Below are 24,991 nucleotides of genomic sequence, written 5' to 3'. Positions count from 1 at the left end.
TGTGTGTGTGTGTGCGCCCAGAGTGAAAACAGAAACAAACAATTTATGCCTCCTGTCTGAAGTTTTTGGCAGTCATTTTAAAGGGAGCCTTTTTTTTCCCACAATTATTATAAAAATATATATCCGTCATGTTTGAAATGTTTAACCTTGTTTCTGTTAGTAGAGATGTTGGATAGGCTTCAGGTGCTTTTGTAGATATGCTTGTTAACGCTGTTCATTTAAACCACAATTAATTTCCAAAACCAGTGCTCATACATGTAAATGCGCGCGCGCGCGCGCACACACACACACACACACACACACACACACACACACACACACACACACACACACACACACACACACACACACACACACACACACACACACCAAAAGTGGCTGTACACATGCCTCAAAGCCATCTCAGTTGGTGTTTTGATGTGCACACTGTTCACACTCAAAAACAAATATTTGTCAGGCTGTGCTGTTGGTAATGGCAGTGCAAGTGTGCTATTTTAATCTGCGGGCCTGTTTGTTTTAGTTTTGAGGACAGAGAATAGGCAGCGAGTCAAAAAGCTCATTGGATCAAACTCTACATCTGACACTTAGCAGAGCCAGGGAATGGAGAAAAACAAACATCACCATGCCAAAACATGTACGCACACACACACACACACACACGTGCCCACAAACGCAGCTTAATTATTGAACAAACAGCATTTACAGGTTAGTTAACAAATACAAAACAACCCTTCAGTAGGGATGAAACGGTATGAACATTTCATATCACGATCATACGGACCGAAGTCCTCGGTTCTCAGTATCACTGCGCTACTGTTAAAATGTGCTGGAACTGTTCAGAAAGTACTGATACAAACACCGGAATCATTTCACCAAGTTTTATAGTGAAAACCGCCAACAAAATCAGCAGCTCTATGCACTTTTGTTTGCATAAAAATAACTAGAGGGGGTGTCCAGGTAGCGTAGCCGGTTCGGGTCGCCGGTTCGAATCCCTGCGTTACCTCTGGCTAGGTCCGGTGTCCCTAGAGACACATTTGGCTGTGTCTGCGGATGGGAAGCCGGATGTGGGTATGTGTCCTGGTTGCTGTACTAGTGCCTCCTCTGGTCGATCGGGGCGCCTGTTCTGGGGGGGGCGGGGGGGGGGGGGGCGGGGGAATAGCGTGATCCTCCCACGCGGTACGTCCCGCTGGTGAAACTCCTCACTGTCAGGTGAAAAGAAGCAGCTGGCGACTCCACATGTATCGGAGGAGGCATGTGGTAGTCTGCAGCCCTCCAAAGATCGGCAGAGGGGGTGGAGCAGCAACCGGGACGGCTCGGAAAAAAAAGGGTAATTGGCCAAGTACAATTGGGGAGAAAAAGAGAGGAAAAGCAACAAAAAACAAAATAAATTTTTAAAAAATAACTAGAGGAGTGCACTCAGTAGAGTGCAGATCTTCATCGGGCACATCTCCCCTTCTTTGTACATGCACACACACAGAAAACCCAGTGTTTATTCTACCACTACCAGACTTTTGCGCAGTACACAAGTGACTGAATGGGAAATATGGGGAAAAAAGTTGTTAATATGCAGCACACGAGCTAAAAACTCTAACTACTAATAACATGTTTTGCCTGTCAGTCTGTGGATGTGCAGCCTCCTTGGCAGATCCTTGCATGAAAGTGAGCAAGGCTGACATGAAATGAGAGAGATCAGGCTATCATAATTTCAAAGCCCTTATTAAAAGACTTCAAATGTGTTTAACCATCGTGGTTTTCAATAGATACTATAAAGTGAATCAAGGCGAGTGGCTGCTCTGCTGATTGACTTTCATTCACAAAAAAACGGAAAGAAAACATAGCTCAGCCATGGGAAATGTTTTATTGTAGCTACCAAAATGATCTGCAGCTGAGACTGAGATGAATCCTACTCTTTAAATTGTATTTTTGTAGCAGAGTTATAACAATAGAGACTATTGCACTTCTGCATGGTGGCGAGGTGAATATGGCGAATTATTTTTGGTTCATCCAGTGTTCCTCCAGTTCTCCTGTGCTGAGATCAGCAGTGAATGATTTTGCTGGCTTGCGAAATAGGATTGGCTTCTCGTTTACTTTCAAGACTCTTACCCGAATACACAATGTTTTGGGACTGACACTGTCATTGCCCGATCTGACTTGACCATAGATGTGAGTCGCACATGCGCACAGTTGACTCAGAGCGGAAAGCATCGTTGGTCGAGGGAGCTAGAGAGTGAATGAGAAGTAGCGGTGATAGCGAGAACAAACATTTTTCGAAGGGTTTTAACCACACAACCACAATAGGTTCTTCATCATACAGTCATAACTGTGTACAAAAATTTTTTAGGCTGATACATCCAGTAGTTTGCGAGATTAGCTGCAGAATCACACACACACACACACACACACACACACACACACACACGCACACCGTAATGCATAATCCTCCAGGCTACCTTCTGGCAGAGATAATAACATAGTGAATATCTTATGTAAGCATATGAAAACCATATAAAATGTGGAGTAACATTAAAGATGGCACCATGTGGCCATGAGAGGTAATTGCACTTTGTGCACAATGCAGATAAGAAAACAGCAATGAAAAAGACATTCCTTCACATTCTATGCTCAAGTAATGAGATCTAGCATGAGATCTAGTCTTATAGATTTCGCAGCACTGGTCATGCCTGACCAGAAGAACTTGTAAGGGCAATTTCACTGTTTCATGCATCGCTGTTGGGAGGTTTCTTTGTTGTTCAGCCCAACTCTGTGATTTAGCTTGCTAAAGAAGCAATTCTTTTTACATTTTTTTTATGAAGTTTCCCAAGTGCAAGTTTAAAAGAACAGGCAAATCAAACGTGTATATAAAAGCAACACAACCATTATAAACAAAGCATGTAAGAACAATACAACCATATGTAAACAAATCTCTGCCGGAGCGCTGTCATGACCTTTCGCCATGTTTTTTTTATTTTATTTTTTTCTTTACACAAAACAAACCCATGTTGCATGCTGCGCCTGGTTCCACACTCCAGTCCGGTTGGTGGCGGTAATGCTCCTCTAAGCTGGTTTGCTAACTGCCAATAAACACTAAATAAGAAGAAGAAGCAACCCTGTGTCTGGGAGACCGTTGCTAACTTTGGTTGATGCAGGACAGTATTTACTGTGAGTTTTTCAAAGTGCAGTAATCAAACATCTTTTTGGTGATTTGAAACGGTAGTAGTAACCGCTGAGAATTTTACAGTGGTTTATCTTGAAACTAGTAACCGTTTCACACAACCCCCCCCCCCAAAAAAATGGAGAACTACATGGAAAACTAGAATACTCATGGTGAATGAATGGGTTCCAAGTTGATACTTCAACAATGTTATTGGGTTATTGGTCTTACCTTATATCCAGCATGGGTCCTGCCCTTTGTTAGTGGATTGGTGGAGCAGAGCTCAATGGCCTCAGGCTCATGGAAGATCACCGTGGGCAGCGGCTCCTTCCTCAGTGTAAGCACATTCAGCTTTGTCTTCAGCATGGTCTGGAAGTGCTGGGGGAGAGGGAGGGAGGGGGAGAGAGAGAGAGAGAGAGAGAGAGAGAGAGAGAGAGAGAGAGAGAGAGAGAGAGAGAGAGAGAGAGAGAGAGAGAGAGAGAGAGAGAGAGAGAGAGAGAGAGAGAGAGAGAGAGAGAGAGAGACAGAGAGAGAGAGAGAGAGAGAGAGAGAGAGAGAGAGAGAGAGAGAGAGAGAGAGAGAAATTGTGTTTGTTTTTAACCATCCTGGATGACTCAGTCAACAAAGTCCACATAAACATTGCTTGATGCCTTAGCAGAAAAAGAAGGGAGACGGCTAAGATGGCAAGAGAGATGACAGCAGGATAAGGCCTTGGAGTTATCATTAAGGCAACTGTAAGGCAAAAGATATGACACCCATGGTTGAAATTAGATATGTTTGCTTCTCTTCATTTTGTGGCAGGACACCAGCTGCTTCGTAAATCGAACCATCAGTGAAACAGTCTAGTTATACTTTACATTATATCATACTAGATAAACATAGATTAGGTTAGATTTTATATTACCCCTAAATAATGACCACAGTGAACCTGGATAGTTGCAGCAGCAGATAAGATGGCCCTTAGATGAGATGGACCCTTTATGCACAAGCCCCCCGCCCCCAACTTTCCCTGCAACAAAGAAGTGTGGTAGGACAGTCATGTGGCGCACTTTTGTAAACTAGATGGTGGCAGTTTTAGTGAGGACCGAGGAAGGAGAGTGTAACTGAGACAGGGAAGGTTGATCCAGCATCTGAATGTGGAGAGCAGATGGGGGGAGTTCTTCCCCTCTCTGCGTGTGAAGCCTCCGTCAAAACAGGAGATGAGAGTCCGTCTGGTCCCACACTACAATCCACAGCCGGGGTATCAGGAGGCTGAACAGAACCACATGTTCACTCTGGCTTGACAAGTCACGCCTAGAGGAATTTCTGGGTTTCCTCTTTACGGTCGAAACAAAACCTGAGCAACAAAGCGAAATAAGAACTTTCTCCACTTCAGCAGAAATAAAAAGGCCTTTGGTATTTCTGGTAGTCCTTATGTCTGCAGCTTGCAGAGTATTATGAAGGCTCATAAAACACTGGTTAAATGTAATACCCAATGGAATTTGGACATTTTATCACATGTAGTTAGAAATCCAGTTAGTTAGTATAGTTAAATAAGCAAGGGCCATGAGTGATACTGGCTAATTGGTAGTAAAAACCCAGATAATGCTTACGATGTCAGCTGCACCTGATAGAATTTCATCTCTAACATTTCCATTTACTTTTCACCTCTATTAATTTGGGCATAATTTCGTGGAGAAGCTGTCCAGCTACTTATTTGTTTAGCATGATAAGCCAATGGAATCAATGAAAAAACTAGAGAACAAATTATGTCAGACAGCAAGTTCTGAGTCTGGCTACTGACCTTTGTTGGGTGCCATTCCCTCTTTTCCTGCTTATTTGTTGGTCTTTTTCAACTAAATAAAATTCAGTAAGAATAAAAATGGCATGTGATTATTTCAACAAAATCAGAATAAAAGATTTTGGAGGGTCTTAAATTCCACTTTTATCCATTACTTGTGTACCTGGCACTGCTTAAGTATCTCCAGATGGCTTGAACCTCTTAAAAAATTAACTTTTGCATGGTTGACCTTCATATGACCTGCTGTTCCTTACAGCCCTGAGGATACCCAAATATATCTTCCTGGAAGGCTCACATTTTCACCAAGAAACTGATTGTTAACATAATCACTTTACATCACAGTCAATACACCATCTATCGCATAAATGTTACTCCCTGAATTATGTACACTATATGTACAAAAGTATTGGGACACACCTCTTAATCAGTGAATTCAGGTGTTTCATTCAGACCCATTGCCACAGGTGTATAAAATCAAGTAGCTAGCTATGCAGTCTGCATTTACAAACATTTGTGAAAGAATGGGTCGTTCTGAAGAGTTTAGTGAATTCAAGTGTGGTACTGTCATAGGATGCCACCTTTGCAATAAGTCAGTTCATGAAATTTCTTCCCTGCTGCATATTCCACGGTCAACTGTGAGTGGTATTATTGGAAGGTGGAAGCGTTTAGGAACAAGAGCAACTCAGCCATGAAGTGGCAGACCACGTAAAGTCACACAGCGGGGTCGACGGGTGCTGAGGCGCATAGTGTGTAAAAGTCGCCAGTGCTCTGTTGATTCAATTCAACTGCAGAGTTCCAAACTTCTTCTGGTATAACATCAGCACAAAAACTGTGCACCGGGAGCTTCATGGAGTGGGTTTCCATGGCCGAGCAGTTGCATGCAAGCCTTACATCACCAAGCACAATGCCTAGCGTCGGATGGTTTGGTGTAAAGCACACTGCCACTGGACTGTGGAGCGGTGGAAACGTGTTCTGTGGCATGACAAATCACACTTCTCTGTCTGGCAGTCTGATGGACGAGTCTGGGTTTTGCGGATGCCAGGAAAACATTACCTGCCTGACTGCATTGTGCCAACTGTACAGTTTGGTGGAAGAGAGATAATGGTATGGGGTTGTTTTTCAGGGGTTGGGCTAGGCCCCTTAGTTCCTTCCAGTGAAGGGAAATCTTAATGCTTCAGCATACCAAGACATTTTGGACAATTCTATGCTTCCAACTTTGTGGGAACAGTTTGGGGAAGGCCCTTTTCTGTTCCAGCATGATTGTGCCCCAGTGAACAAAGCAAGGTCCAGACATGGTTGGGTGAGTTTGGTGTGGAAGAGCTTGACTAGCCCGCACAGAGCTACAGCGTGTCCCACAGACACGCTCCAAAATCTTGTAGAAAGCCTTCCAAGAAGAGTAGAAGCTGTTATAGTTGCAAAGGGGGGACCAACTCCATATTAATGCCTATGGATTTAAAACGGGATGTCATAAATGCTCCTGTAGGTGTAATGGCCAGGTGTCCCAATACTTTTGTACATATAGTTTATTTCCTAGCATGATACATGGCAACTTTGTCAAACATGATGACTTACAGCATGTTTAATTACAGTCGAGGTTATATGTAAACAACTATTCATATTCACAGAAAGGTGACTTAGTTCATCTGGGCACACAGTTTAGTGGGAGAAACATTTCATCACACATCTAAAGCCCCTTCTCCACTGCATGGTACCAGCTCGACTCAACTCAACTCGCTTTTTTTGATTTTCCATTGGGCAAAAATTAGGGATAGTACCTGGTACCAGGTACTTTTTTTTGGTACCACCTCCGTCGAGGTTGCAACTGAGCTGAGCCAATACTAAAAGGTGACATGAAAACACCACTATAAATAAATAAATAAATAAATTAATTCATCTCCAGCTGCTTCTCCGGGGTAGGGTCGCGGTGGCAGCAAGTAAGTAGGGCACTCCAGTCATCTCTCTCCCCAGCAACACCCTCCAGCTCCTCCTGGGGGATCCCAAGGCGTTCCCAGGCCAGATTCGGACATGTAGTCCCTCCAACAGTTCTGGGTCTACCCCGGGGTCTCCCCCCAGTTGGCCGTGCCCGGAAAACCTCCAAAGGAAGGTGCCCAGGAGATATCCTGATCAGATGCCCGAACCACCTCAACTGGCTCCTCGGAATAGAGCAGCGGCTCTATTCCGAGCTCCCTCCAGATGTCCGAGCTCCTCACCCTATCTCTAAGGCCGAGCCCAGACACCTTATGGGAGAAACTGATTTCAGCCGCTTGTATCCATGATCTCACCCTTTCGGTCACTACTCAAAGCTCATGACCATAGGTGTGGGTTGGAACAAAGATTGACTGGTAAATTTAGAGCTTTGCCTTCCAGCTCAGCTCCCTCTTCACCACAACGGTCCGGTACAACGTCTGCATTGTTGCTGATGCTGCACCAATCCACCTGTCAATCTCCCACTCCATCCTACCCTCACTCGTGAACAAGACCCCAAAATACTTGAGCTCCTTCACTTGAGGCAACAACTCATCCCCAACCCAGAGATGAGCATGATGCCAATGAAGAGCAGCGATGCAATTTTGAGGTTCCCAAAATGGACCCACTCCTAACCTTGGCTGTGCCTTGAGATCCTGTCCATGAATATCACAAACAGAATCAGAGACAAGGGACAACCTTGGCGGAGTCCAACACCCACCCAAAACGTGTTTGACTGGACCAGATGGCTTGTAGCAACTGCCCCGGTACCCCGAGTGCCCCGGGGCATACAGTCGTAAGCCTTCTCCAAGTCCACAAAACCCATGTAAGACTGGCTGGTGAAATTCCCATGTCCCCCTCAGCACTTCTGCAAGGGTAAAGAGTTGGTCCGTTGTTCCACAGCCAGGACAGAATCTGCATTGTTCCTCCTGGATCCTAGGTTCGACAATTGGTCGGAGCCTCCTTTCCAGCACCCTAGAGTAGACTTTCCCGGGAAGGCTGAGCAATGTGATGCCCCAATAATTGGAGCACACCCTCGTTACCCCTTTTTAAATATGGGGACCACCACCCTAGTCTGCCACTCCACAGGTACTGTCCTCGACCTCCCCATGACACAGAAGGGGTGTGTCAACCGAGACAGCCCAACAATGTCCAGAGCCTTTAGCATCTCAGGGCGAATCTCATCCACACCCGGCGCCTTGCCACCAAGGAGCTTTTTAACTACCTCAGAGACCTCAGCCAGGGATATGGGTGGGGCTTCCCCCAAGTCTTCAGACTCTACCTCCACCACCGAGGACATGTTAGCTGGGTTCAGGAGCTCCTCAAAATGTTCTTTCCACTGCTCGACAACATCCTTAGTCCGGGTCAACAGTTCCCCTCCCCGGCTGAACACAGCCTAAGTCAAGCCCTGCATCCCCTTCCTAAGTCACCGGATGGTTTGCCAGAACTTCCGAGGCCAACCGAAAGTCCTCCTCCATAGCCTCTCCGAACTCCTCCCACCCCCGAGTTTTCAACAAGGCACCGATGACCTTATGACCACAGCTTCTGCCTGCCGCATCTACAATAGGGGCTTTGAACATGGCCCACTCAGACTACATGTCCCCAGCCTCCCTTGGGATACACAAGAACTTCTTCCGGAGGTGGGAGTTGAAGACCTCATGGACACAGGTGTCTCTGCCAGACATTCCCAGTTCACTCTTACTACACATTTGGGTTTGCCAGGTCTGTCTGGCAGCCTTCCCCACCATCTGATCCAACTCACCACCAGGTGGTGATCAGTTGACAGCTCTGCTCCTCTCTTCACTCGAGTGTCCAAATGAATAAACAAAATAAAATATGAATATTAATAAATATAAATATATGTATTTAGCAGCTGATGAGTGTGAGATGCACCAAACGGGCCTGTACTGCAATGTATTAAAATATTTTTTCCTGTATCCATGTTGATATTCTGCTCCTCATTAGTCGAGCACTCACAACACCATTGACGGTTTCAGAAAAAATGCTATAAACATATGTATAATTATTTATATTTATTTAAACATAAATAAATAAAAAAACTAGTCAACACGCCCGCCCACAAACGACCAGCGGGGCTTCGCTGTGAGGGGATACTATCTGCAGTGGAAAACGAAATCCCAAAAAGTAAAGCGAGTAGATTCAAATAGAGCAGAGTCGAGTTGAGTCAGTACCATACAGTGGAAAAGGGGCATAAGTGACCTCGTCAGTCTCAGCTGACTACAGGTATTCACCCCCCCCCCCCCCGTTATATACAGCACAGTTGCATAATGACCGAAACTAACGATCAGTTTCATATGCAAATAGACCTGACCATTAACTATAGTTTCAATGGCCATGTGTACTATTCACAGAGGATTGGGGAATAGTTGCAGTCACATCATTGTAAAATGGTGACAGATGTATTCTTAAGGCCCCACCCTCAGTTCAGGGATGGTCGTTCCCTCATCACACAGATTATTAAACTATTCATATTGTGGCAATTGTTATTTGCATTTGCTATCTGCATTTTGATAAAATACTATGAATTTACTGTGCTCCAACTTAAAAAGAAACCAGGCCCAACCCTGACCTGGTGCCAACCCTTGGACCAATCACAGGCACACTTACTGTCAGGGGCATTCTAGTGAAAGGAGAACAGGAAAGGGGCAGTAAAGAGGAAGAAAGAGAGAGGATAAAGGAATCAGGAAGAGATGGAGAAAAGAGGAAAAAGGCAAGATGATGGAGTTGTGAAAGTAAAGCCACATGTGTGTAAACACTTGCTGACCTCTACGTCAGCACTTTACAGCTTCCTGACAGCCGCTCACATTCCTGTGGTTGGCCCTGGCGCAGAGAGGGGGTACAGGGTGGAGGCAGAGGAGTGGGATGGGGGTTTTTCTCCCACCCGTTCACCCCCAACGTGGAGTAGCAAGCTGGGCTAAAGCGACCACTGAAGGGAATGCCAGAAATCAAGACTACTCATATTGTTTGCACAATGTTTAATTTTTTCTCTATCCCTAAAGTCTTCTCACCAGCCTAATGAGTCTTTTTTATGCTTTCATTTTATTTCTGACCTATAATTGTTCACTGAGGAATTTTTCAGCTACCATTGAGGAGTGTGGACTAAGTACAGTTTTCAGGAATAGGAGGAGAAAGGTTAAATAAGTACATCGAATTCTAGACAAAAGCAGCTGTCAAATGAAACTTTCTGGTATCATAAAATCCTAATTTAAAAAAATGACAATACTATTTTGAGCTCGCTGCCTAAACATGAGACCAAATTAATTCAGCAAGATCATAAGTTTATATGAACATGAAATCAAAACTGGACGACAGTACAAAAACTGATTTGCTCTGAGTGACATGCACCTAAGACCAGTGTCCCTGAGTCCTGAAAGCCATACCCTGGCCTGTGCTGTCTGGTACACATCTGGACCATTCACCAACAATCTTGAATGGATTTCATACTTTAATGTGACATGTGTTTCTGAAAGGTACACCACATTTACAGGAACTGTTTAGGATTCCCTTGTCAGTGTCGGTGTGCATTTCACACTTGGGTGAAGCGGCTGACTTCTACTTAAGACCTGGGACTCTAAATTTGATGGATTTAGAGGGACCTTTTCAAAACAATGGAGTGTATATATTTGGGTTAAATGCTCTGGTTAGACGGGTGCTACACATTATGAAATTGGTTACACAGTGAGAAATCCATGCTCTACACTAATATTTGGGTGGAGGAACACCCAAGGTATCATGAACAGCAAAAACAGCAAACTGTCATTTTCTATGAAAGCTTTTGACAAGGAACAGCCAACGCCTTGGAAGCAGTGAGCAGCACAATGCCAGTGTAGATTTGAACTAGTTAACCTTTTGCACATTAGCGACAACGCACTGAGGCAGCAACAACTGCTGCACCATCTCTGCTATAAACTTGATAGGTGATTAGGTGGAACCAAATGTGATGTCAGTCGCACAGGCGCTCATGATGCTTCTGGCGTGAGCACAAAGGAACAGTAAGGAAGGACAAAACAAGCGTTCGCCCTGGTGAAAATTGGAGTAACAGTAAAGAAAGAAGGATTTCCAAGGTTACAACCCTCTGATCAAATGACAAAAGACTGTTGAGACAATTCAATCCCCTGCTGTGAGTTGAAAATATTTTGGTTACTCATAGACAAAAAAACAAAACAAAAAAAAGAGAAGCATGCATTGTAAGCTGTGTCGAAGAGCTCCACAAATTAAAGGAAAGCTAGAGACCCATTACATCGTTTGAAACAGTAGTAATCGCGCATTGGTACGCATACAACATCGACAGTTGAACTTTTATGTGGGTGCTGGTAGTCGGCAGACAAGTACTAGCTAACCTCTTAGTCTCTTTGTGCAGCAAATCACAGTACACTATCAGCATTTCCTGTTACATATGGCAAAGAAATTCACGAATGGCAGTACTGACACCATGAGCAGCCAATCCATGACAGTGTTGTTTAACAACAGGACCTGCTGTGTTTTTACCATGTTTCTGATCCTTCATCACCAGCAAAACCTCGAACAGAGCCACTGGTCTGTAAATATTTCTCCAAGTAACAAGGCAGATGAGCGAAAAAATACCATTAACTTTTGAAAAATAAAGGAATTAAATGCAGGGAAACTGCACTAAAAATGTCCAACGGAACAAATGGGAGTTGGGGCATCCAAAATATTCTGGTGCTAACCCCTTGCAGTGATGAATCTAACAGGTCACAGATTGTAAATTAAACGCTCTGCCCCCTGAAGGAGCATTCCTACAGGAGAGAGGTTCCCAGGTCATCGCATGGCAAGCTCCAGCAGAGGCACACAAGATATGGTTGTGATCAGGACAACAACACAAAACAACTGGATGTGAAAGGCGTAACCAACAAAAGCATAATGAAGAAATATGTTGCGTTAAAAGAGTGAAATCCTGAAAAAACTCACCACTGTGGCTATACACACTAGCCAGAAACTCACTGGGTTCATAGACTAATTGCTGATGTGAAGGAAGATTATGTTAAATACACAGGCAGCAACAATATAAGGCTGCTTTGGTCTTCTTCTTTTTTCGGGGGGGGGGGGGGGGGCAGTGGTTTCTCCCGAATTGTACTTGGCCAATTACTCCACATCCGGCTTCCCACCCGCAGACACAACCAATTGTGTCTGTAGGGACGCCCGACCAAGCCGGAGGTAACACGGGGATTCGAACCGGCGAGCCCTGTGTTGGTAGGCAACAGAATAGACTGCTATGCTACCCAGACGCCCCTTTGCTATGGTCTTTTAACAACATTGAACTGGCACCAGAATATTGATGTGTTCAAACAAACTCAAATACATGCATACACAAACCCCAACACATATAAGCAATCCCCTATGATAAGGGTATGTGAATCCCTGAATGAGATATTGCAGGTCTGTCTGGTGTGTTAGCCACAGACTGTCTTTGATTGTTATCAACTCATCTTTTCTGTTTTGCCAGCTCTCTCTTTTTTTTAAGAAAACAGGAAGAGCAACCTTCACGTATACAGCTAAAACCTGTTGCACATCATTCTCACTCCATTAGTGGACAGCCACATGGGCTATAAGAACTTTTAAGTTGTAATCCATATATTTTTTATATTAAAAATGGCAAATTTGATACCTTTTCCAGCTGGGATTTCTGTAGTGACAGCTATTCGATCTATTAGGATTCTTTAATTCCTCTATATGCTTTTTTCAGCTTCATTGGGGCCAGCAGGTACGCCATTCCCACCAAGCACTCAAATATAATGGCACCTGCACAGGAAGTGTGTCGAGTCTGCCATAAAAGGAATAAAGGAAGAAGAAGTAACCTGTATGTCAAATGCAGAAGAGCTAGTCATAGACATGAAAATACAAAGCTAAACATTATCCATCCTAATTAGGTTTAATTAAATACTTGATATGACTTGATATGTTGCTGAAATGTAACCATGTTGGATGACACTGATGGCTGTAAATTGAACTTTCGTTTTTTATTATCAATTATCATCTATTATCAATGCATCATGCAATCTTGATAGTATAAGGGGGTAGGACCAGAAAGGTTCTAGACTTCTTCTTACCCCTTTGAACATGATCGGTATTATTGGAGTTGCTTATTTGTCACGTATATGCTGCCAATGATTTTGTTTTATTGTTTATTTTGTTTTTATTGCTTATATTTTCTTTAACATGTTCAATAAAAACTGACTGATTGATTGATTGATTGATTGATTGATTGATTGACATTGTTAATCAGTCTTCTTTCTCCAAAATATCCACAATACCAATGGATTATCTTCTCAATGTACTCCAGCTGCTATAGTGCACAACCAAGCAAACCATACCGGTGTTACCACGAAATCTACGGCCCTCAAAAATTGTGACGTGCAGGTGAATGCTTCCTGCACAGTCAGGACATGGAAATCTGGTATTTGCAGTATAAAAACAAACTACTGAGACTGTCAGATGTTGCCAAATCCACAAAAATGGAGGAAATTAAGAATGGTCACTTTAATGTACATCATAAAACCACTGGGTTTCTGACAATGTTGAAATATTGTAACACAACAACAAATTTTTGATAAAAAGGCAATAAATCCCTTTTTTAAGTGTTTGTTTGAGCGTAAAACATTGGTATGACCTTAGGGTGACACAATTGATTGTCTTGGTGATAAATCCAACAAAAAAAGAGACTGCATCACACGGCCGTTTTGAAGGACAGAATCTATGCTTAATTTCCTTCCTGGGACGAAATCTTCCACTGCAGCACTGACACCTTCAGTCTAACCCACACCACCATTACCATCCTCTACATCTACACCCCTTTCTACCCTTTCAATAAATTTTGAGTAGGTGGAAACAGGTTAAAAATGAGGACTTACACACTCTTACTACACAGCTTTAGAACAAATACCATTAAGTGTAGCTAAGAACCCAGCCACTGAGGATGCACAAGCCAGTGCATTCTTAGTGCCGTTCCCAAGCCCGCATAAATGGGGAGGGTTGCGTCAGGAAGGGCACCCGGCGTAAAATCTTTGCTAAATCAAATATGCGGATTATAAATAAGATTTTCATACCGGATCGATTGAGGCCCGGGTTACCAATGACCGCCACCAGTACTGTTAACCAGCAGGGTGCCGGTGGAAATTATGCTATTGTTGGGCAAAGGAGAAGGAGAGGGGGTAGGCATGTCCAGAGGCAGCTAGAGAGGAGGAAGGGTAGGAGTGCGGAGTTGAGAGTTGGAACTTTGAATGTTGGCACTATGATGGGTAAAGGGAGAAAGCTGGCTGATATGATGGAAAGAAGAACGGTAGGTATACTGTGTGTGCAAGAGGCCAGGTGGAAGGGGAGTAAGGCCAGGAGTATCGGAGGTGGGTTCAAACTCTTCTACCATGGTACGAATGGGAGGAGAAATGAGGTAGGGGTAATTCTGAAGGAAGAGTATGTCAAGAGTGTGCTGGAGGTGAAGAGAGTGTCAGACAGAGTGATGAGTATAAAGCGGAAATCGAAGGTGTATTGCTGAATGTTATCAGCACATATGCCTCACAAGTTGGGTGTGAGATGGAAAAGAAAGAAGAATTCTGGAGATAGTTGGATGACGTGGTGGAGAGGGTACCCAAGGAGGAGAGAGTGGTAAGTGGGGCGGACTTCAATGGACATATTGGTGAGGAGAACAGAGGTGATGAGGAGGCGATGGGTAGGTATGGTGTCAAGGAGAGAAACGTGGAAGGACAGATGGTGGTGGATTTTGAGAAAAAGATGGAAATGGCTGTGGTGAACACATATTTCAAGAAGAGGGAGGAACACAGGGTGACATACAAGAGTGGAGGAAAGTACACACAGCTGGACTATATCTTATGTAGAAGGCGCAATCTAAAAGGGACTGGAGACTGCAAGGTGGTGACAGGGGAAACGTAGCTAGGCAGCATCAGATGGTGTTCTGTAGGATGACTTTGGAGACCAAGAAGAAGAAGCGAGTGAAGGCAGAGCCAAAGATCAAATGGTGGAAGTTGAAGAAGGAAGACTGTTGAGTGGAGTTCAGGCAGGAGTATAAGACAGGCACTGGGTGGTAGTGAAGAGTTGCCGGATGGCTGGGCAAGCACTGCAGAAATAGTGAGGGAGACAGCTAGGAAGGTACTTGGTGTGTCACAGGACAGAGGAAGGAAGACAAGGAGACTTGGTGGTGGAATGAGGAAGTACAGCGAAGTATACAGAGGAAGAGCTTGGCAAAGAAGAAGTGGGATAGTCAGAGAGATAAAGAAAGTAGACAGGTGTACAAGGAGATGCAGCGTAAAGTGAAGAGAGAGGTGGCAAAGGAAAAGGTGTATGGTGAGTTGTATGACAGGTTAGACACGAATGAAGGAGAAAAGGACTTGTACCGATTGGCTAGACAGAGGGACCAAGCTGTGAAGGTTGTGCAGCAAGTTAGGGCGATCCAAGGATAGAGATGGAAATGTGCTGACAAGCAAGGAGAGTGTGCTGAGAAGGTGAAAGGAGTACTTTGAGGGGCTGATGAATGAAGAAAATGACAGCGAGAGAAGGTTGGATGATGTAGGGATAGTGAACCAGGAAGTGCAGTGAATTAGCTAGGAGGAAGTGAGGGCAGCTATGAAGAAGAGGAAGAGTGGAAAGGCAGTTGATCCTGATGACATACCTGTGGAGGCATGGAGATGTTTAAGAGAGATGGAAGTGGGGTTTTTAACTAGATTGCTCAACACAATCTTGGAAAGTGAGAGGATGCCTGAGGAGTGGAGAAGAAGCATAGTGGTACTGGTTTTCAAGAACAATGGCAATGTGCAGAACTGTAGCAACTACAGAGGTATAAAGTTGATCAGCCCCAGCATGAAGATATGGGAAAGAGTAATAGAAATTAGATTAAGAGGAGAGGTGACGATTAGCGAGCAGCAGTATGGTTTCATGCCACAAAAGAGCACTACAGATATGATGTTTGCTTTGAGAATGTTGATTTAGAAGTATAGAGAAGGCCAGAAGGAGTTACATTGTGTCTTTGTGGATTTAGAGAAAGCATATGACAGGGTGTCGAGAGAGGAGGTGTGGTATTGTATGAGGAAGTCGGGAGTTGCAGAGAAGTATGTAGGAGTGGTGCAGGATATGTATGAGGGAAGTGTGACAATGGTGAGGTGTGCAGTTGGAATGACAGATGGGTTCAAGTTGGAGGTGGGATTAAATCAAGGATCGGCTCTGAGCCCTTTCTTGCTTGCAATGGTGGAGGACAGGTTGACGGACGAGATCAGGCAGGAGTCTCCGTGGACGATGATGTTCGCGTATGACATTGTGATCTGTAGTGAGAGTAGGGTGCAGGTTGAGGAGAGCCTGGAGAGGTGGAGGTATGCACTGGACAGAAGAGGAATGGAAGTCAGTAGGACCAAGACGGAATACCTATGTGTGAATGAGAGGGAGGACAGTGGAATGGTGAGGATGCAAGGAGTAGAGGTGACGAAGGCGTATGAGTTTAAATACTTGGGGTCAACTTTCCAAAGTAACGCGGAGTGCAAGAGAGAGGTGAAGAAGAGAGTGCAGGCAGGGTGGAGTGGGTGGAGAAGAGTGTCAGGAGTGGTTTGCGACAGAAGGGTACCAGCAAGAGTTAAAGGGAAGGTTTACAAGATGATTGTAAGACCAGCTACGTTATATGGTTTGGAGACAGTGGCACTGACGAAAAGACAGGAGGCGGAGCTGGAGGTGGCAGAGTTGAAGATGCTAAGATTTTCACTGGGAGTGACGAAAGAGGACAGGATTAGGAACAATTATATTAGAGGGACCGCTCAAGTTGGACGGTTTGGAGACAAAGCGAGAGAGGCAAGATTGAGATGGCTTGGACATGTGTGGAGGAGAGATACTGGGTATATTGGGAGAAGGATGCTGAATATGGAGCTGCCAGGGGAGAGGAAAAGAGGAAGGCCAAAGGGGAGGTTTATGGATGTGGTGAAGGACATGCAGGTGGCTGGTGTGACAGAGGACGATGCAGAAGACAGGAAGAAATGGAAACTGGTGATCCGTTGTGGCGACCCCTAACGGGAGCAGCCGAAAGTAGTAGTAGACTCTTAAGTGTAGCTAAGCTTCACTAAAGAAGACAGAGATACAGGAAGCTGAGATGATTGCAGTTAGATCACTTCATGTATAGGAGGAAGCACCCCCAATACAGCAACTTGGTTTAAATCAATGTATACTCCAAATGTTATCTTGGGATAATTGTTTTGCTTTTGAAACACTTTTCTTCCTCAAAAATTACATGAATCAGAACCAAGGTTTATTGAGAAAAATAACTTGATAGGCTGAAACACAATTAATTAAATCCATTTGATACCCTGCTCATCACAACCAAACGCGCGAATTCCCTCTGCAAATTAAAGCAACAGTGCTGACAAATGCAGAGCAATAGCTCATAGGCACAGCGCCAGATCTTCCCCACCAATCACACATTCACACATACAGCACATGGTCACAGTTAATTCTGGTTACCGCAAGTAAGAGCCTCCCCATCCATCAAATGTTTGAGACCGAGACATAGTACATTCTGAGACTGTCCCCCTTTATATTTACAGCCTCCTCCTCTGAGCTTGGCATGGTTTACAAGAGGAAATGTGTCTGAATGGGTAAACCCAGAGAGGACTGCAGGAGGCCCATGCCATCCCTAAATGGAGGAAATTCTAATTTGTCAGATCACGACTGGAGGACTACACGTGTAGGAGGTGGAAGCATTGCTGATCGGATGTTGTGATTGGTGGGTTCCACAGGAAGAAGTGGGTATTAAGAGACCTAAACCTCAAACCCTGGGGGTGTCAATCTCCGGCTGGCAGTAAAAATATCATCCGCTCTTTGATGCAGACATTTAACCACCCTGACATCTTCTATTGCCCACAATGCACTGAAACACATACACAATTGGTTTGTCAATGATACAAAACACATGGTCCATGCTGTGCGCTCCATTTCTACAAAAAAAACAGCAACCATGGACGATAATCTTGTATATTTAAGAGGTGAACTTCTGCGAAATTAAGAAAAAGAGCCTTGTTTTTACTTTTTAGCATAGAATTTTGAAACATGGATTTTCTAATAGACTTCTGATCTCAAATTTTCTTAACACAAAAGAGGACATTTTAATCCTTCTATTTCAACAAAAATGTTGAAATCACCAAAAATGGAGTTATGAAATGTTCAGCCGTAATTGTTAGGTTGTTTAATTCCATTTCCACCTCAACAAATTTAATATGCAGCGGCGATGCATCCCTTTTCTGATATCTGAAACGTTCTTACAAACAGCTACTTTATCGTCCTTCTCAGAAACCGCACAACACTCCACACTGCTGGCATTTCCGCTATCACCGGGCAGTGAGTCATTCATAGTTTCAGAGGCACAATGTGTTACATAGGAGACACAAGAAGCAAGCACAAGCAACAAAAACCCAATATCAATTAAATTCAGTCAAACTGAGGAAAAAAAGATGGAAATGAACACAGTATGTAAATATTGTGTCAGAATTATCAGCTTCATTACTCTATCAGCCAATAGAGGAAAATGCTCCTTCTAGCCAACACCAAGACCGCCAAAATGTTGGTGCACCCTAATAGAAAAACAGAAAAAGCAAGACACAAAAGGACAGCGGCAAAATGTCTACAATAATAATGATTGATAGTGTTGTGTTTAAAAACATAAATAAAAGCTGAAAGGAGACACACACACACACACACACACACACACACCTTTCAGCAGTTGGCAGCTTTTTCAAAGCTCTTTGCGACCATTTCAAACAGAAATTCTTTCAAATAGAAAAACGCTACGTTCACAATATTGTGAAGCCAAACCAACCTCTTGCTATAGTATGTCAAGGCCTTTTGTTCACAAAGAGCAGATGTAGGCTATGCTCGGGAAGAAACCTTCCAGTCAGGAGAACTACGGGAGTGGCGTGCCAGCTCTTCCCTTCTGGATTTCTTTTACCGACCAAGCCACACAGTCTCACCAACATAGCTTTAACTAACCACAACCAAGCACCGAAACAGACAGCGCAAGAAGGAAAGACACACAAATGGACAGATTGGCAGGCAGATACAAACTGACATGTATAAAGACAGACAAGCAAGAACAGTTGTGTATACAGGCTGCAACAGACAGGTTAACGGGGACGGAGACAGACCAACAAAGGCAGACTGGCAGTCAATTGTAAAAACAGGCCCAGTGTGGTGGTTGGCTCTGGCAATGTTTGACCTCAGGCAAGCTATTTCTACAACGTCAAGACCAGATCTTTGTCTACTCAGCCCTGTTTTTCAGTGCCACAAACAGGAAAATGTCAAAAATGACAAATGTGACTACCAAAGTAGCTGATGGTCGAGAACAAAAAAAAAATTGGTAGCCTCATAGGCTGACAAAAAAGGAAGCATGTTGCTTTCTCATTGTGTGTGTGTGTGTGTGTGTGTGTGTGTGTGCCAACCACTATTTTGCAATCTGTTACTGACCTGATCTCTTACTCCCTGTCTTGTACCAGGCATCGGGATTCAGCTTTGACTCTGTCTTGAACAGTGTGTACTCATGGTAATTTTTCAAGGAAGGGCCCTTGAACTGAACTGATTGTCGACTGTGGTCAAAGGAAGGCTTGACGATGGGGGTAAAAGGAGACAGAGACGTGCAAGAGAAATAGAGAGCCAAAGAGACAGAGACAGACAGACAGAGCACGCATAAACATCTTGCTGCAACATCAGTTTCTATTCCCAAACACTGGTTATTGTCAGTATAAAGGGGGGGTGTACATACTATGTAGTGTTTGGCTAACCACAGGAAGGACAAACTATAGTGCTGACCTAACGTTGCGGGCAGCAAATCTCTATGCATAAACCAATTCTCTTTCTCTTACATTGGCTCTTTATCCCGTGCCTGTCTGTTATCTGTCTAGATGCACGTTCATTCCATCCATGTTTGTATTTGCTGAAAAGTCCTTATCCCTTACTATCTTAATTACTCTCTCCCAGTCCCTTTCTTTCTCCCCATCTCTTTCTCTGCATATAGTAAAACCTAATATGGTTTCTTCTGTCACCCCCTCTTAACCCTTCTCTTTCCAGTTTAGTGTACAAGACAAAAACATAGCTCGAAACTGGGTGTTGCCATGGCAACACAAGATGGCACAAGTGAAGTGAATTGAGACATGTTCCATGGCAAGTGAAAAAGACAAAATCCAAGAGCGGCTGGATATCTCTGCTAACTTGTGGCTATAGCTGTACAACAATAGCATTCCTGAAAAATGAAGGCTGAAGCCCTTCAACTGAAAACATCAGTCTGATGGCTGAGAGCACGAATGATCGTTGCCATGGTTACAGAGTCAGCATTCGCCAGGCATCATCACTAAGGTTTCAGAAATCTGTGTCTCCAGGCTTCTATACTGCAGTGGTTGTTCTCTTTTATACTGTTCACTGATCGCAGAGCTCCCTGTAGCTTCACTGTTGCTATGCCAGCATACTATTCGTTATAAAAATCAACAGTAAATGCTCCTGCTAGGGTTGTAGTACTCAAGGATGTACTCAGTCTCAAGTCTGGTCTCGAGCCTGCATATTGAATGTCTCGGTCTCATCTCAGACTCCACAGCATCAGGATTCAGACTTGACTCTGTCTTGGACAATGTGTACTCATCATTTTTCTTTAACTTTGTTTTTCGTTATCATTTTAAATTAATATCAGACTTCCCCTGAGAGATTAATAAAGTGCAATCTAATCTAACGTGTTTTATTTTCATAATTATTAATTTACGTCCCTTAAATATTGGAAAACTGGAATCCGAAACATTCTTTCCTTGGCAGGGGAAAAAGAAAGCCAACAGTGTGGGGAAATTTTGACTTTTACAACGATAGGAGACTACTACAGTTACAGTCATGGTGTTTAATTGGACTTGCACTGTTCCGGTGTCAGTCTTTACATACGTTTTGACCTCACTGGACTTGACTCAAACTCACGCCCCTTAAGACTTGGTCTGGACTTGATCTCACCTTGGGTGGTCTTGACTACAAGACTAGCTTCTGGCCCATAGAAACCCTGTGAGTCAAATTTGGCCCATGGCCTGTTGAAGTGGCGGTCACAGCGTTGGCAAACCAAAGTAGATCTAATTTCTTCTCGAGTTTCTAAGAAGTACAATAATCTGGACTCAGAGAAGAAAGTTATTAATAACAGTGACCATTATTGCTTTTGATGCATGATTATTAGCTATATTTCTTACTCACTTTGTATTGTTTGAAACAATGAGGGCTTCACTATAGTACGCTGACATCAGTCACATTGTGGAGGATTGGTTTGAAACAATTAGGCCTTGTCCTACATGTGGATTAAGTCCTGCATTTTTCAAGACCTACTATGATGCTAGACCTTGTGGACCTTACAATTTGTTCTCAAGACATATCAAGATATCTCAAGACAAAGAAGCTACTAAGATTGACACATTAAACCAAAAGTTAATTTTTCTTCAAATATAGCCCAAAAAGCATTATGATTAAGTTTAGCCTGCTGCTCTATGATCGGATGAGCTACTTTATGGCTCCAGACTGTGACCAAATTTCCAAGTTATACACTACCGTTCAAAGGTTTGGGATCACCCAAACAATTTTGTGTTTTCCATGAAAAGTCACACTTATTCACCACCATATGTTGTGAAATGAATAGAAAATAGAGTCAAGACATTGACAAGGTTAGAAATAATGATTTGTATTTGAAATAAGATTTTTTTTACATCAAACTTTGCTTTCGTCAAAGAATCCTCCATTTGCAGCAATTACAGCATTGCAGACCTTTGGCATTCTAGCTGTTAATTTGTTGAGGTAATCTGGAGAAATTGCACCCCACGCTTCCAGAAGCAGCTCCCACAAGTTGGATTGGTTGGATGGGCACTTCTTTGAGCAGATTGAGTTTCTGGAGCATCACATTTGTGGGGTCAATTAAACGCTCAAAATGGCCAGAAAAAGAGAACTTTCATCTGAAACTCGACAGTCTATTCTTGTTCTTAGAAATGAAGGCTATTCCATGCGAGAAATTGCTAAGAAATTGAAGATTTCCTACACCGGTGTGTACTACTCCCTTCAGAGGACAGCACAAACAGGCTCTAACAGGTACTATTTAATGAAGATGCCAGTTGGGGACCTGTGAGGCGTCTGTTTCTCAAACTAGAGACTCTAATGTACTTATCTTCTTGCTCAGTTGTGCAACGCGGCCTCCCACTTCTTTTTCTACTCTGGTTAGAGCCTGTTTGTGCTGTCCTCTGAAGGGAGTAGTACACACCGGTGTAGGAAATCTTCAATTTCTTAGCAATTTCTCGCATGGAATAGCCTTCATTTCTAAGAACAAGAATAGACTGTCGAGTTTCAGATGAAAGTTCTCTTTTTCTGGCCATTTTGAGCGTTTAATTGACCCCACAAATGTGATGCTCCAGAAACTCAATCTGCTCAAAGAAGTGCCCATCCAACCAATCCAACTTGTGGGAGCTGCTTCTGGAAGCGTGGGGTGCAATTTCTCCAGATTACCTCAACAAATTAACAGCTAGAATGCCAAAGGTCTGCAATGCTGTAATTGCTGCAAATGGAGGATTCTTTGACGAAAGCAAAGTTTGATGTAAAAAAAATCTTATTTCAAATACAAATCATTATTTCTAACCTTGTCAATGTCTTGACTCTATTTTCTATTCATTTCACAACATATGGTGGTGAATAAGTGCGACTTTTCATGGAAAACACAAAATTGTTTGGGTGATCCCAAACTTTTGAACGGTAGTGTACATCGCGGCACTTTTTGTTCATTCATCTAAAATGGATGTTATGATTGCAGATTTAGCTAGCCGCAATGAAGGCCCCACTGATAAGCCTTTTGCAGGATCCAAGGTAAGGAATTTCTATACGAAACAATGGCCAAGGAAAAAGGGCCACACTGACCGACCATGGTTGGGATACAGACAGGACACTGGAACTTTCTAAGATGGATGAAAACTGTCAGACCTGAGAGATCCAGTCCTAAAATATACTCACAAACGCAAGTGTAAACAAGAGGTGCATGCACAAACATAAACACACTCGCCCACACTACACAAAGAACCACACAAACAAACGTGCCCACACGCACACCCACACGCATGCTTTCTGTCACTCCACACAACTCCACTTTGGCAGCGGTGAAGCTCTGGCGGGCTTGCGGATGTGTCAAATGTTGTCAAAAAGTAATTGCTCTGCGAGAGAGGGGGGAAAAAAGAGCATCCATCTATGTTGCTATATTTAACATTGTGCAGCTGTTAAAAGGATTAGTGATGGGCCATATGGAAAAAAATATCATCACAACGATATGGGATGCTATGATATGATATTGATATATATCACAGCATCTGATTACATGCAATGACACCATGTTTAAGAATCCAACTGAGGCTGATCGCATTTAGTGTTTGGCAATGTAAGGAATATCATCAAACCAAAACTGGTTTTGAAACAACACCTCCTTCAGGTGCCTACTTTCGTGAGGGATTTCAAAAAGCAGATTCTCGCCATTATTAATTTAGGCAACAAATGACGTGATACGTCACATAACACCAGTGCCAGACGATAAACAGTACGGAGTGATCGCCTGGCCCTGACAAAGGATCACATGCAGCACTTGGAGGAGGAGGAGAGGAGAGGAGAGGAGGAGGATTGTGAAAGTTGACTTGGACGTTGGTCAAACACACCGACATCTGGACAGCATTACCCCTGAGCGGAGCACGGCCAGGCCCGGGCCACGGCTTGCCCCCTCGCCCCCCTGGAGAGCAAACTACGTGTCATTAACGTGGGTTAAAGGACGCAAGGTGATCGCCGACGAGCCCCCTTCTTTCAATTTACCACCAGAAAGTCTGGGGGGAGGGGGGGGCGTTTTAGTGTTATTATCTTACACAGGTCTGGAGAGACAATACCACAAGTACCGCAGACACCCAGTCGCCCTTGGGGGGCTTCGGTAAGAAGGTAAGAGGAGCGCGGCAGCGAGGCCCGCGGGGCAACGCGGTGATTTTAGATACCTGCACAAAAGGTGAATTAGAAATAAGAGGAAACGGTGCGAGATTCAGAGGCTCGGCTCGGCTCGGCTCGGCTGCTACGGATGACCGCCGTGTACCCCGGTAGGTTTGCGTAAGGTTTGTATAAGCGCGGCGTTACTTAACGGAGCAGGCGGCGAGCAAAGCCCACTGAGACGACAAGACAGACGTGTACATTTTAAACGGCCGCCTCAGCGGCTGAACTGTACAAGAAAGCGAGAACAGCGGCGGCGAACTTCAGCCAGGGAACGGGGCAAACGCCTCCTGCGCTGAGATCCCCGTGCGATGGGTCGCAATAGCGGGAGCGTGTTAAACAGCGTTGCGCCGTCTATTCGATTCGCCCGGGCTACTCAGCCCGGAAACAAACGTACCTGCAATCGCTCCGACGCGGGCTGCCACATATTAGAAAAATCAAAGGTTTTCTGTTTGCTCTCTAATGCTTCGCTGTGTCTCCGCAGTCCGGCTCACATCTGCTCTCCTGCTCGCCTCTCCTCCGTCGGGTCCGTACGCAGCGAATTCCAATGTGCTGCCGCTGCGTTGCTCCGCCTGGCTGCAGTTGCCATACTGACCTGCAGAGGGCGCCGCCATTTAAAAAAAAAATTTTTTTTTACGATTTTGGTTTCAGCCCCTACCCTACAGTGAGTCAGCCGGAATGGGTACGGCCAGCCGGTGCAGGCGTGTGGTGGAGAAAAGCTATTGATCATATTGAATATCTTACACAAATGTTATCGTTGCTGCAATAATCTTTGGCAGGGACGTTTGGTGAGCCTCCAAGAGCATGGTTAAACCTGTCCAAACCAAAGCCAGCTTCAAAACCAACTTCAAAGCTGGCTTTGCTTTGGACAGCTTTAATGATGCTCTTGCTAATTCTACATTCCGAAACAAACAATAAAGCAGCAAAGATAACACAGTTGTCTCATCCGGGTTCTGATGAGTGTTATTGGCTCATTGTTTTCATCAAGCAACCCCTGCCGACCCTTGTACGCTTCAGAAAAGCCAGAACATTACACACAGCGCCTATTCAAAGTGGCTTATTGCCAACCTAAG

At 44.1% G+C, this 24,991-nt stretch overlaps 1 protein-coding gene across 1 annotated transcript in view; it reads right to left on the bottom strand.

Annotated features, from left to right (window-relative positions):
• Positions 1 to 24,445, bottom strand: part of pid1 (phosphotyrosine interaction domain containing 1) — a 46,243-nt gene extending 21,798 nt beyond the window's left edge. The window contains exons 1-2 of the mRNA XM_056283191.1: positions 24,316 to 24,445; positions 3,383 to 3,529 (exon numbers count right to left, since the gene is read on the bottom strand). Coding sequence (XP_056139166.1) covers positions 3,383 to 3,529; positions 24,316 to 24,345 — 177 coding nt within the window. The 5' untranslated portion in view covers positions 24,346 to 24,445. The remainder of the gene's footprint in view (positions 1 to 3,382; positions 3,530 to 24,315) is intronic.
• Positions 24,446 to 24,991: the final 546 nt, after the last annotated feature.

The sequence above is a fragment of the Lampris incognitus genome, chromosome 7 (assembly GCF_029633865.1).
Source record: "Lampris incognitus isolate fLamInc1 chromosome 7, fLamInc1.hap2, whole genome shotgun sequence".
Classification (NCBI taxonomy): Eukaryota; Metazoa; Chordata; class Actinopteri; order Lampriformes; family Lampridae; genus Lampris; species Lampris incognitus.
This window is presented reverse-complemented; position numbering and strand designations above follow the sequence as displayed.